This window comes from Gavialis gangeticus, unplaced genomic scaffold, assembly GCF_001723915.1.
Source record: "Gavialis gangeticus isolate Ggan-Ray unplaced genomic scaffold, GavGan_comp1, whole genome shotgun sequence".
Lineage (NCBI taxonomy): Eukaryota > Metazoa > Chordata > Crocodylia > Gavialidae > Gavialis > Gavialis gangeticus.
The window spans coordinates 1,162,178-1,176,544 of NW_017728959.1; the positions used below are offsets into that span (position 1 = coordinate 1,162,178).

Genomic DNA, 14,367 nt, shown 5'->3' on the forward strand with positions numbered 1-14,367 from the left:
GACTTGATGATCTTGTAGGTCCCTTCCAGTCCTTTGATTTTATGATTCTTAAATGCCTCTGATTTGTCAGTAGTTTAGCAGTTTTCTGGTAAATATAGTGTCCAAAACTAGACATAATCTTTTAAGTGGATTTGTGCCCAGTGAGCTACTATTACCTCACTTCTTGGTGACTATGTACTTCTATGGGCCTCACTTTTCTCTGTGGCAATAGGGGACAGGATTAGGAGCAATAGACTCATGCTGCAGCAGGGCAGATTTAGATTAGAGATTTGGAGGAATTTGCTGGCCATGAAAGTAGCCAAGCATTGGAATAGGCTACCTAGAGATGTAGAATCTCCATGCCAGGAAATTTTCAAGAGCAGGTTGAACAGACACTTGGCTGGGATGGTTTAGTCAGGGATGCATGAATAAAGGGTTGAACTACGGGACTTTGCCACTGTCTGTAAAGAAAAAAGCAAACAAACAGAAAAACAAAAAGATCAATATCCATAAAGTCTTTTAAAAATGGAGCTGATGGTAGAAAACTAAGAAGCTGTGAGCAGATTGAAGATGTGTTATCAAAAAGACACTGGTCACAAGTATTGATGGACAGACAGAGTAGAGCAGTGCTACCTTGTATCTGCGCAGGAGTGCAGCTGAGCACCCTGCAGGGAGCTCTCCCTCAGAGCTTTGTGGCCTATGGGAGCTTCTGTAGTTTTCTTCCCTTTACAGCTATGTGCTGCTGCTGCTGCATCCCATCACCTGCCTATATAGTAGCTACTTGGCTCAACGGTGGGCAGGGCCACATGGCCTCAGGCAGTCTGAGGCACCAGGTGAGACAGGGAGGGGAGTGATAGGGTCAGGAGTCGGAAGAAGTGGTGGTGGGAGCCTGTGCCAGGATGGGGACAGTTGGCCTAGCAGAGATAAGGTTAGTGTATGGGCTGGTGTGAGGACAACATGATACAGGATGTGGTTGGATGTGGCACGGTGTGGTGGGTGAGTAGGGGACCCCTTGGGTGGGGCCAGCTTGGTGTAAATCCATTGCTGCAATTAGGTAAGTCTGAGAGTCTTTATGGTTGTGTTTTATTTCATATTTAATAGTTAAGTTTTTCTCTAAAGTTGTGTGTTTGTTCCTTTTCCCCAATGTAATAAGCCCTGTTTTAGTTGAATGTTGCTTGCAAGCAAGGAAATTTTCTACATGGTAGAACACCAAGTTAAAATTTATTTTCCCAAGGTCTTGGTGGGTGTTTGACAAGCCAGACATAGAAAGTTGTTGTTAAACCCCTAAATTTGAATCCAGTCCTTGTTACTGTTATCCCAGCCCTGGCAGAATGGTTTTATTTATATTATAGAAAGTGTAAGTCAGCAAAAGCGTGTGTTAGTAGAAAGAAGTTTGGTTGTCAGTAAAATAAATAAATACATAAATCTCTTGGATCCGTAACCCTGCTGAAGACGTCCCTTCCTGCCGTACTTCCCTTCGATTTTATGACGCTCCTATGTTTACTTTGCACATGTGGTTTCAAGCTCTGCATTGACCTAATTTTGCCATAATGGTAGTAAGTAACTAGGTCAGATTAGGAAGTGTCAGTTTGTTTCAGTACAAGTGTATTTGGTATCAGGAAGGCATGTTAGGGATCTTACAGAACTGGATCCCATGAATTTTAAATAAAGCTGAAGTTGGGGGTATGAAGGTACTCAGAACATTTCAGATGCAGGTTGCTAAGTGAGGAAAGAGGTAAAATACTCCGTAAAAGACGCACTGTTAGTTGTTAAGCCAAAACAGTCTCATCAACGATCTGAAGGCCAGAACTTGTGCTGGAAATAGAGAACATTCAAAGTCAGTTAGGTCTGTGGGAAGGAAATAAGGGCAGCAAAATGAAAAAGGAGAACAAAGAAGAGAATTGATGTTGCAAGTGTGTGAAGGAGATTTCACAGTCTCAGTATTTTTGGGTCAGAAAGGTCCACTATAGTCATCCATTCTTACCTCCCTATCATGTAGTCCATAGAATGCTTCCTTGCAGGGATCACAATCATTTTGGGCTAAGCTCACAGTTATCTTTATATCCAGAACAATTATGTAAAAGTTCCAGCATGACACAAATTCTACCCAGTCCCATTCTTACCGCCCAGGCTGTCAGTCTGCTCCTCCAGCTTATCATCCCAGTCTCCTTGCCAACCAGTTGCACTCTCCCCTTCAAACTTCTGATCTTACTACCATAGTTGTTAAACTGCTTTCAGTCCCAGTCTTTTCCTTTCTCCTACTGTTCTTGCCCAGAAATTCCCTGTCTCTCCGAGTGTTTTGTCCACCAAGTCTTGCTTCTGCCTTGTTAGTCCTCATCCAGTCTGTCTGTCTCCAGTCTCTGGCCTTCAGTTCCTTCCACAGCACCCTCTTCTCTGTTCCTGTTGTCTCCCAGTCCCAGCCTCAGTCTCTAAACAATTGTCCAATTTCAATGAGTTGTTCACTCCTTCAGCTCTTTGACCCGGGCTCATTGCACAGCTGGTTGCAGTTCTCCTTCTGTCTTCTGGCTGCTCATCCAAATCTGTTATCCTTCCCCTGCTAGTTCCTTTATCCCATCCCGCAGTTTCTTTGCCCAGCTAGTCCCATCTCCAATCTCGCCTTAACTTCTCTTCAGATCTCATTGCCCCCACCTTTTGTCTCTCCATACTCTCTCATATTTCCTTGCCTGCTCCAGGCCCAATGTCCTTACACACCTCCAACACTTACACACCTCCAACATTTGTAAAGCAACCTAAAGGTGTATATCAAGAGATACATTAGATAAAATAGGGCATCGACAATTAAGAGACCTGAAATATTCTAATGTGTTCCTGACAAGCTATTAACATTTGTTGTTTAACAATAATTATATTGAAAAGTTTGTACATTCCTTTTGGGAAGAAGGCTTGGTAGTATAGAGGAATGGGTAGGCAAGTGTTGAAATGATGTGAGGAAAACATGGGCAAATGCATGCATTGCAGCTACTTCTAGGTAGGAACTTGCTCTCTTCCTTCTTTTTCCCCCTTACACAGCCTGGTTCAGTGCTTCCTGCTCTTCTCTCCTAGAGCAGCTGTGCAGTTCTGACTACATCCCCCACTCTTTATTAGTTAGGAAAGACTACTGTGGTCCTGCAAGCAAAAACCCCTACTTCTACCAGCAGTTCGGCCCAGAGGACAAACTCCACATACTACAATTTTGTGGGGGGAGGGAGGTTCAGTGTGGTGAGTGTCTGGTAACTGTGGCGGTGGGTGGAGTGTGGGGTCATATACCTCACATAGCATCTTCCTTGCTTCTGCGCGTCCCTGCATTGTGGTCAGAATGGAGGGAGGGCAAATTAGTGTCTGCATTTAAGCAAATGATCATGATGCATTTTAGGTACTTGCTCAAGCTGTTGCTTTGCAGTGTGTCTTTCATCAATGGGATTTAGGTGATGTTTTGTTAAAATGGGATTTTCACTTATGTATGTGAGAAAAATGTGAGTGCTTCCTTAATAGTACAACTCTTGGCTTTCTTCCTTCTCAGAGCAGTGTGCGCCTTGTTTCTTGGTTTTCCTTTTTCCTGGAAGGCCCAGCTGACTTCATTATTCTGAGTCTGAATTGCCCAAATCTTTCAAAATAACCTCACTTTCCAGGACTCAAATTCTGGAGCCTGAAGAATTTTTCTATCTGTTCTGCACTAGGACACAGAAGTTCACAATAGGTACAGTGTGAGAGTATGATTAGCCACTCCCTTCCCAATGCTGGACTCCTTTACTAACCAGCATGTTGTGCTTCCTTCCAGGCTGAGCTGACATTTAGTGCCGGGGATATTATCACGGTGTTTGGGTCCATGGATGATGACGGTTTCTATTATGTAAGTACTTGCTAAGGAGGCAGGAAGCAGAATGGAGCTGTGGGCAGCTCATCAGGGTGGGGAGGGGGCAGCTCCTTGCTCCTGTGTGGACCCCCTGGTGGAGGCATGGAGTGGGCATGTACCCCTCCTCCCCGCCACATTTTTGTATGGGGTGGATGCAGGATGCTTGTTGTGGGCTTGGGGCTCTCTGCTCTGTTGCCTTTGCCCCAGGGGCCCTGCACTGGCTGTGGGCCCCCTGCCCACCTGACAGCAGTAGGTGTGGCAAGTTGTGTCTCCTGCTGCCGGGCAGGCAAGAAACACATGGTTGATGCAGGGTCCCCAGGGGAAAGGCAGCAGAGTGGAGAGTCCTGAGCCCACAGCAGGCACCCTGCAGCCACCCTCGCCCCACTTGGCTCTGCTCTGGTTATAAAAGCGTCCCTGCATGTAAAAATGGTGGTGGCCACTCTGAACTAAAGCTCATTTGACAAACTTTAGTTCAAGTGCCCCTGCCACCATTTTTAAGTGCCAGGATGCTGATCCACTGGATGAGCTGCTCCATGGCTCTGGCCTCCTCTCCACCCTGGCCCCATGTCTCATTCACTGCCTTGGCTGGGCAGCATCCCCAGCCCCTGCCCCACTCCCCCCCTCACCATGGGGGCCTTGATCTGCTCCCCTTCACACCTCTTCCCTCCCTCATGCCTCTCGCCCTGCAGGAAGCTGCTCTCTACACTGCCCAGCTGCATTCCTGTAAATAGGTTATTGGATCCGTATCAGCCAATATGGCTTGTTAATAATCGGCTATTGATATTGGCCAAGAAAATCTTAATTGGTGCACCCCTACTACTAAGCATGCTTAATGGGTTGTGCTCTCGCCCAGCAGGTCATATATAACTGTTTCTAGTAAAAGCCCGTGACTTGTGGAGTTAAGAGTTTGGAAGAGGGCTAGCAAAAGTCTGGACTGGGATCTTGTGGTTAGAGTCCTATTCTAGAAAGTGAGAGAACTGAAGATTCCAACCCCTCCTCCCTGGGGTTGTTTTTTTCAGTTATGGCCTATGAGGCAAAAATCAGGATGAATATCAGCAAATTTTCTCCCACTGGGCATGTCCAGACAAGTGTGGACCCATCTGTGGCGCACATGCTGCACATGTGGGCATTCCCTGCACTGCTGCTTTGCAACACCGGGCATTTTTTTGACCCTGAGGTCAAAAAAACCTATGCCTAAAAAAAAATAGGGTGGTGCATGTGGTGTCAGTGTGCATCTCCCAAAACTGGAACCTAGCCAGCTGGAGCCAAGCTCTAGCTGCCAGCCAGGCTCCTTGCTGCAGGAGCACTATGGGTACAGCTCCTGGAACTCCCCAGGATGCCAGAGCACGTGTGGCATGGGCGTTCCCCAGGGACAAGTACCAGCATACAAGGTGTGCCACTGCTGCTTGTCCCTGGGAAAGCACATGTTCCTGCTTGTGGGGATGCGCCCACTGTTTCCAACACAAATGTGGGTCAGGCCACTTTTGTATGGCCCTGGCTGTCAATGTCCATCACTTGCCTAGCCCCATGCCAGAGGTGTTTGCTTATTTATCAAGCCAGTTGTTCTTACTGATGTATCTGAGAACTGCTGTGTTGACCTTTCAGGGAGAGTTAAACAGACAGAGAGGCCTTGTCCCTTCTAATTTCCTGGAAGCTGTGTCTCTGGATGGAGGAGTTTCTGAGGGACTTCATTCAAAAGATAAAGATGCCTGTGCAGTGAGTGTCGAGAGTCAGGTAAGGTGACAGGGCAGCTGGCCAGGGCCAAGAGCTAAGCTGTGAACCTGCTATACTGGTGAGTATGGCGCAGAGCTCACACTGTGTCATGCAGTCTTATTTCATGGGCTTCACACAGAGGCCAGCTAAAATGTTTGGAGGAAAATAGGAAGACCACTCCTTAAAGGCTTATTTAGTGGGTGAGAGCCATTAAGCAAGAAAACGCTTTGGCAACTTACTCCTGCCCTGCACTGGGATAAGTGCAATACATTCAATCATCTGAACCCTGAGGATTTCCAAAATACCACCACCATGAAAAGGGCATTAAGGCCATGAAAGCAACCCATAAACAAAGGAAACTCACAGCATCAGCCACCCCTTTCCCCTCCCCTGTACCCAATGGTCAAACAAACTCTAGAGGGAAATAGTAGAACACTTGCTACCTCTATTGCTTCCTGGAATAACCACCCAGCTCTTACCTGGGGAGGCCTCATTCTGTGCTGACTGTCCTCTGAGCCATACCACTAAAGACAGTGGAGGTCAGTGCCTAGTTTGCCTCTAGGTCTCCAATTGACTGTTCTGTTCTTTAAATTCTGCTGTGGGACATTACTACTACATCTCTTATTGACAGGGTTACAGAGTTGCAAAGTTGTAAATGCAGTTTGGAATTAACAGAAGTATTGTATGCAGGATGCAGGAGATGATAGCACTTTGCTCAGCAGCTGGAGTACTATGTCCAGTTTTGGGCACAACACTATAAGAGGGGATGTAGAGAAACTGGGGAGGATTCAGAAGCAAGAAACAAAGGTGCTAAAGCAGCTGGAATGCAAACCATAGGAGGAAAGGCTGAAGGAATTGGGTATGTTTATTTTGAAGAACAAGAGGTTAAGAGGAGAAATGATAGCAAATTTCAGTGTTTGAAAGGCTGCCATAAAGAGGATGGAGAAAAATTGCTCTCCCTTACTGTGAAGGGCAGGATGTGAAAACACGTGTTAAATGGCCCCAGAGCAGATTTAGCTCAAATCTCAGGAAAAAATGTCCTAATTGTAAGAACAGTGGGACAATAGAATGGGCTGCTTCAAGTGTGCATGGAGTTCCTTGCTTGGAGGTTTTCAAGAAGAATCTGGATAAGCATTTGTCTAGGATGATTAGGCATAGCCAATCCATCTCTGCATGGGGCTGGATTGTCTGACCCTTGAGGTCCCTTGCAACCTGAGGATTCTGTGATCCTAAGAGAATTATGTACAGCATTGTGCAGCAGTCCTGGATTGGTACTGAGGCTGAGGTCATGGCAGGCCTCATGAAAGCAGCTGGAACTACTGGTATTGGTTCAACTTGGTCTTTCCTGGCTTTTCTGCCTTCTGATTTTTCCTGCACCTTCTCTCCCAACTCCAGACCTCCGTACCCCCTTTAATCCTTCTTCTCTCTCTCACCGTCAGCTACCTGCTCTCAACTAACTTGTTTGCTTCTGCCTTCAAACACAGCCTTGTCTTTCTCAGAACCCTCTTTCTCCATCTCCTTCTCCAGCTGTTTCTCCAACTCCTTGCTCCTGATGACTCCAAGTTCTACAGTACAGTGCTCTCCTGCCTTGACTCCAAAAAAAGCAGAGGGATGTTGATGAGCCTGATTTATGTATCATTTCAAATTAAGGTTGGGTAGTTGCCTTGGCTTCTGTCTTGTGTTCCAGTCCCAGCCAAAATCTGAGCCTCCAAAGCTGAACAGTTGTTGGTATTGGATCCCTTTGTTCTGGATTCTGAAGTCTTGCCTGCACTGAAGAGTTGCACTAGTTATGCCTGCAGTTATACTGCATTAGCTAAAACATAATAGTCATATCATTTTAACTCCCTGTGTGGGCTCCTTTTCTGGAATAAAAGCCCTTTTTTTTGTTCCTTCCAAAATGTTCCTCATGCCCCTCAAGCTAAACTCCAAAGAGCCCCTCTTATTGGAATGGGAGTGTATTCAAAGGAGGTTTATACCTGCCTGACTGTAGCAGTTTGAATTAATCGCTTGGCTTATACAGGTCCAATCTTCCCATCTAGCTGGACCATTGGTCATAACATTTTTGCTGCATGTGTGCTCTGGTGCGTGTTACGTTGCCCCGTGTGGGGTAGGGGAGGCTGAGGCCAGCCTTACCTGGGGTCCTGGGGGCCTCCGGGAGCTGCAGCCACAGTGATCCTGCAGCAGTGAGCCTGGCCAGCAATTGGAATGTGACTCTAGCTGGCCCGGCTCTGGTTTCCAGCAGCATGTGCTGTCACCATGTGCAGTCTTGCTTTTTGTTAGGTGCGGGTTTTTTTGATCCTGGGATCTCCCAGCAAATTAGCAGCACAGGGAATCCCTGCATGTGTGGTGTGCATTGCTGCAGACAAGTCTGCAGTGCTGCATACCACGTGTACACGCTCATCTGGACGCACCTCTGAGACTGTTTGGTGAAGCAAAGAGTCCTCAACTGTGAACTCAGTGTTCTTGGAGAGCTTCAGTTGTGGGCGATTTTTATAGTAGCAGGATTTCATGGCTAACAGAATTTCATGTCTCTCTGAGCACGTTTTTCCCATATATCAATGTTTCTCAGCCAGGGTGCCACTGCACCTTGGGGCGTATTGAGATCCTTCCAGGGGTATGGGGGAGTGCCATACAATGTTAGCACTGCTAAGTGTGCAAACATGATTCACAGGATAAACCCAGAGATTTTAAATAGGAATCCATTCTGACCTGTTGTAGTCTTTCTGAGTTCTTTGCAACAGAAGAATTGCTTTATTATTTTTCTTTAGTCAAAAAATTAGTAAAAAATAAGAGGTAGTATTTTCCAAGGGGTTCCTTGGATCAAAGAAGAGGTGCCTTGAGTCTAAAAAGGAGCCATGGCTTGTCCAGGGGGTGTGAGCGGGGGTGGCTCCTACTGCTGCACGCACTCCTGGAGGGCATGGGGGGGCATGTGCCCCCAGATATGCGTGGAGGGGCAGATGAGGGCTGCAGCTGTGGGCTGGGGTTGGGGCTGCATCAGGCTCTTTCCAGCACATGGGGTGGGTTTGGGCCGGGGCTGTGCTCAGGGCAGGCAGCAGTCGCACTGGGAGTGGGGATACAGGGGGCAGGCAGCCACCCCAAATTTTGCTGTAGCCGCTCATAGTCATTGTTCCCCACCCCATGTGCCACTGCCACCCACCCTGAACACAGCCTTCATGTGCTGGGAGTGCAGCCCCCATGCTCTGGGAAGAATCCGGCACAGCTCTGGCCCCAGCCCACAGCTGCAGCCCCTCCTGCCCCCCCTGCAAAGATCCATGGCCACCCCCATCCCCCATGCCCACCTGGGGTGTGCGAAGAGGCGGGAGCCACCCCCCCACCCCATGCCCCCTGGACGGGCTGTGGCTGTCCCACAGCTCACCTTGCCCCAGCTGGGTAGTTCCTGCCTCAGCCCCACTCCCACCCTTACTGTGGGGGGCATTGATCTGCCCCTACAACATTCCTTCCCTCCCTCCCACTTCCACCACAACAGGCTTACCAGCTGCACGCAGCTCTCCAAGCTGTCAGGCTGTGCTTCTCACCACCTATGTGCTGCACTGTGGCTGTGCACATGCACAGGCATTTATCTGCCAAATTATTGGCCACATCAGGCCGATTTCTGATGCAATCAGTTTGCTTTATATTGGTGCTGTTCGATATCAGATCAATGTATCGATGCACCTCTACTTCCTGCAGTACATGGACATGGCTCTAATTCTCCTTGAGCCAGTATAGCATGTATTCTTGACTCAGCATTTCTCTGATATATGTGGACATTAGGGGTGTGCAAAGCAGGCCCTAGTCTATTTGGATTCAGCCCGAATCAGGGACAGTTAATTAGTTGATTTGGATCACTGTCCCTGATTCGATTTGGGCGAATCCGAATCTGAAGATTGGATGCTGATTCGGAGAATCAGCAATTCGGATATAGACACAGCTTTAAATATTTGTTCTACCTACCTCGAGGTACCAGCGTGGCTTGTGAACGCTGTGATGCTCTGGCGCATGGAGCATGCCACAAGAGTGCGGGGGAGGCGCGGCACTCCACGTGCTCGGCAGCAAACCCAGAAGTGGGCCGGAAGTACTTCTGGCCCACTTCTGGGTCTGCCAGGGAGTGTGTATGGGGGGGCCCCCCACGGCCCCCTGGCTTAGCGATCAGCCACGGGGGACCTGGGTGTCTGCCCCAGACCCAGGAGGCATCAGTTGGCAAGCTGCTTCTGGTCCACTTCTGGGTCTGCTGGGGAGCCTCCTGCACTCCTGTGGGACACTCCATGCACCCCAACATCGCAGCACTCATGAACTTCCTGGTACCTAGAGGTAAGTAGAAAAAATATTTAAATCTGTGTATATGTCCAAATCTCTCTGAATCGATTTGGAGAGATTAAAGCATCTTCTGATTTGATTTGGATTTGGAGATTCGGCTGCTGAATTCGGCCGAATCTCCACCAAATCAAATTGGGGACTGAAGCTTCACACAGCCCTAGTGAACTTCCCTTGTGATGCTGCCTTTGCCATCCAGATGAGTAGATGTATGATTTTCCAAATGCGTGCAATGTCACTCTTTTAAGACCTATTTACCACTGCATCTGTTCCCCAGTGACATCACTCCACATTTGTTATCTAAAGTTGACATTTGCTTGCACAGCTACATCAATACCCTATGCTGTGTGTTGCTTTCCATAATGTTGTAGCACCTGGCAGTCCTGTTCAGGCTCTGTTTTGCTAGGCCTTGTGTACAAGGACATAGAATCATAGAAAATTAGGGTTGGAATAAACCTTGAGAGGTCATCGAGTCCACCCCACTGCTCAAAGCAGGACCTTCCCCAGCTAGATCACCCCTGCCAAAGCTTTGTGTAGCTGTGTCTTAAAAATCTCCAAGGATGGAGATTCCACCACCTCTCTGGGTAACCTGTTCCAGTGTTTTACTACCCTCCTAGTGAGAGAATTTTTCCTAATATCTAGTGTAAACTTCCTTTGATGCAACTTAAGACCATTGATCCTTGTTCTGTCATTTGCCATCACTAAACAGTCTAGCTCCATCCTCTTTCAAACCCCCCTTCAGGTAGTTGAAGGCTGCTGTTAAATCCTCCCCTCTCCTCTTCTCTAGACTAAATAAGCCCAGTTCCTTCAGTTTTTCCTCATAAGTCACGTGCCCCAGCCCCCTACCCATTTTTGTTGCCCTCCGCTGGACTCTATCCAATTTGTCCACATCCTTCCTGTAGTGGGAGCTCCAAAAGTGGAATACAGTGCTGCAGATGTGACCTCCCCAGTGCTAACCTGAGAGGAATAATCACTTCCTTTGACCTGCTAGCAACACACCTACTGATGCAGCCCAGTATGCCATTAGCCTTCTTTGCAGCAAGGGCACAGCATTGGCTTATATTCATTTTATTGTCTGCTGTAACCCCAGGTTCTTTTCTGCAGAGCTGCTGCCCAGCCAGTCAGTACCCAGCCTGTACTGATGCATGGGATTATTCCGTCCTAAGTGCAGGACTTTGCATTTGTCCTTGTTGAACCTCATGAGATTTCTATTGGCTCAGTACTCCAATTTTTCTAGGTCTCTGAACATATCTACTACTCCCCCCAGCTTGGTCTCATCTGTAGACTTGCTGAGGGTGCACACTGTGCCAACTTCCAGGTTGTTCATGGAGACTTTGAACAGAACCGGCCTCAGGACTGTCCTTTGGAGCGCTCCACTTGATACTGGCTGCTAACTAGACATTGAGTCATTGATTACTACTCTCTGAGCCCAATGCTCCAGCCAGTTTCCTATCCACCTTACATTCATCCAGCCCGTATGTCCTTAGTTTGCCTGCAAGAATGTTGTGGGAATCTGTATCAAAAGCCTTGCTAAAATCAAGGTATATCACATCCCCTGGTCTCCCCCCATCCTCTGAGCCAGTCACCTCATCATAGAAGGCAGTCAGGTTGGACAGACATGACTTGCCTGTGGTGAATCCATGCTGACTTCCTAATCATCTCCATCTCCTCCTCCACATGCTTAGAAATGGATTCCTTGGGGATCTTCTCCAGACTGTCAGCAACTGAGGTGAGGCTGACTGGTCTGTAGGTGCCTGGATCCTTCTTTTTCCGTTTCCTATATATGGACACTATGTTTACCCTTTTCAAATCATCTGGGACCTCTCCTGATCACCGTGAGTTTTCAAAGATGATGGCCAGTGGCTCTGCAGTCACATCAGCCAAGTCCCTCAGCATCCTCGGATGTGTCCCATCCGGCCCCATTGACTTGTACATGACCAGCTTTTCTAAATAGTCCCTAAACTGTTCTTTCACCCCACTGCTCACCTCCTCCCCAAACTGTGCTGCCTAGTGCAGTAGTCTAGGAGCTGACCTTGGCTGTGAAGACTGAGGCAAAGATCTTCCCCCATTCAGTAAGGGATCGCCACTTTCCCTGATCCTTCTCTTGCTACCAGCACACTTGTACCCTTCTCGTTACCCATTATCTCCCTTGCTAGCTGCAACTCCAACTGTGCTTTGGCCTTCCTGACTTCATCCTGGCGTGCCTGAGTAGTGCTCTTATACTCCTTCTTATTTATTTGTCCAAGTTTCCACTTCCTATAAACTTCCCATTTATGACTTAGTTTACTGAAGAGTGCCCTGCTAAACCAAGCTGGTCTTCTGTTGTACTTGTTAGTCTTTCTGCACATCAAGATGGTTTGTTCCTGCACTCTCAATAAGGCTTCTGCCAAGTACATCCAGCTCTCCTGGACTCCTTTTTCCTGCTCTGACTGGCTTCCTAGGGGATCCTGCCCATGAGTTCACTGAGCAAGTTGAAGTCTGCTTTTCTGAAGCCCAGGGTCTATGCTCTGCTGCTTTCCATCCTTCCTTTCTTCAGGATCTTGTACTCAATCATCTTGTGGTCACTACTGCCCAAGTTGCCATCCACTACTACATACCCCACCAGTTATTCCCTGGTTCTTACTTGAAGAGTTCATGCTTTGATAGTGCTAGATTTTTGGTACCTATTTTGTAGATTTTTAGATAAGCACGAGGTGTTCATTGATTACAGAAAGGGAGCCAGGAGACTGTGCCTCAGTCCTTTTTGATCTGCCACTGATTCCCATATAACAGCAGTTTGGAGCTCTGTAGTTTAAGAATGTAAGCTCTGAGGCTGCTGAGGGTGTAACCTCCTGGCTTGTTCAAGGAGGTCTCAGGCTTGTTATGGTAACTTTACCTGGGAGAGACTGTCTGAGAAGGTGGAGTACAAAGGTTTAGGTATCTCTGCTTGCCAGCTTACCAGTGAGGAGAGAGGACTCGCCATGTGAATCTGACTGGAGGCCTTGAAGGATTAATGCCTGCAGAGTTTGCTGCCTCCTGTGGGGGGAAAAAGCATTGGCTGTGAATTGCTGGGCTGCTGTGGATTAGTCTCATGACCCTAATGTTCCTTTCTCACTATTTCTGTGGAGTATGTGCCTTTCATTAAACACAGACATGCAACATCAGTGCTCCCACTTACTGATAGTCTGTCTGACCCTGCTGGGAGGCTCCTGGCAGTGGATGTCTCTACAGTCTCACCTAAATTATCAGGAGAAAATAGAACAATATGTATTTCTCTGTGCCTTGGGTCTGCATTCTCATGCTGCCAAATACAAGCACCCACTCAGCTCCTTCTGTCTAGCTATCAAGTTTGAAGCTGTAAGCATTGAAAGTCAGGGAATGCAGACATGAGGACTTAAAAGCAATATCCTGCATACATTGCACATAGTCTGTGGGCCCAGTCCTTGGTAAACTCCATTGACATCAATGCTGCTATACATGAGGGAAGACTTGGGTTGATCATAATCAGTGAACACCTTTTTGTAGGCCTACTGTGGATGTTCAGGAGCTTGTTAGTTAAAATTAGTTCAAGTTGCATTTAAGCACAGTCTGTTTACCTAGGCAAGACATGGCCAATGAGCCTGGTAGGTTGCCAGGAAGAACCAAGTTGCTTGGTAGGGGACACTTTTCTGCGGGGCTGGGTTAGCAAATCATCTACAAAACATCTGAGAAGACCCCAATAGAGGGGTAACAGCTGGAGAAGCATCATTTGAATCACAAAAAATGGAGTGCTAAGATACTACTTCTGTTTCATTTTCCAGCTGCAGCTCCTGAGACCTCTTGCAGCCTGAGGAGGGTCAGTGGGTACTGTGATTCCACAGCAAAGCTGGAATCTTAGCTCAGTCTTAGCAGAAGCTCACTGAGCATGCTCACTACTGAACTTTCAGTTGCTTGTAACTTTTGGATTTACACTTTTCCCCACAAACTAACGGAAAGACCTGATCACATATAAGGATAATTTATACACAAAGTGGAAGAAGGATGGATTATTTGACTTACTGGTGAATAAATAGTTCTTAAAATGTTGGGGACATGTATCTTTTTAACTCTCCAGTAACTGAATGAGGTGAACTGTCAAGCATAGGCCACTTCTGGACTTGGAGTAAGTAGTGACCATTTCAGCCTGAAAAGAGAACTATCCTGTGAAAACAGGGTGTGCCAGTGAAGATCTCACAATACGCTTAATTATAGTTGGTCTAAGGCAGCTGCTATAATGTGTGTATTTTGCATCAGTAAAGCACAACTTTTTTTTGTAAAGTATCTTTAGAAAGTGTTCCATTCTAATTGATTTCATGTATTTATTTCTGCCCCCTTATTATGCACCCATGGCGGTTATATTCTTCAGAGAATGAGGAAGAGAAGAGTCCAGTGATAGATATGAATGATACATAGAGAGAACAACCATGTAAGTGTATGTGAGAAGATCCTCTTGATTTCCACCCCCACCCCACCCAGCCCAATGCCTTAGAGTGCTTTGCAGCCATAGTTTG

The 14,367-nt window shown here is 47.2% G+C and overlaps 1 protein-coding gene across 8 annotated transcripts in view; it reads left to right on the forward strand.

Annotated features, from left to right (window-relative positions):
- TSPOAP1 (TSPO associated protein 1) overlaps positions 1-14,367 on the forward strand; it is a 253,233-nt gene that overhangs the window by 225,624 nt on the left and 13,242 nt on the right. For 5 of the 8 annotated variants that reach the window (XM_019507550.1, XM_019507077.1, XM_019506984.1 and 2 more), the window contains 2 exons: positions 3,758-3,829; positions 5,438-5,566. In XM_019507550.1, the coding sequence (XP_019363095.1) occupies positions 3,758-3,829; positions 5,438-5,566 (201 nt within the window). Of the gene's footprint in view, positions 1-3,757; positions 3,830-5,437; positions 5,567-14,222; positions 14,283-14,367 lie in introns of all 8 variants that reach the window. The other 3 variants (XM_019507394.1, XM_019507335.1, XM_019507166.1) reach the window with 3 other exon arrangements.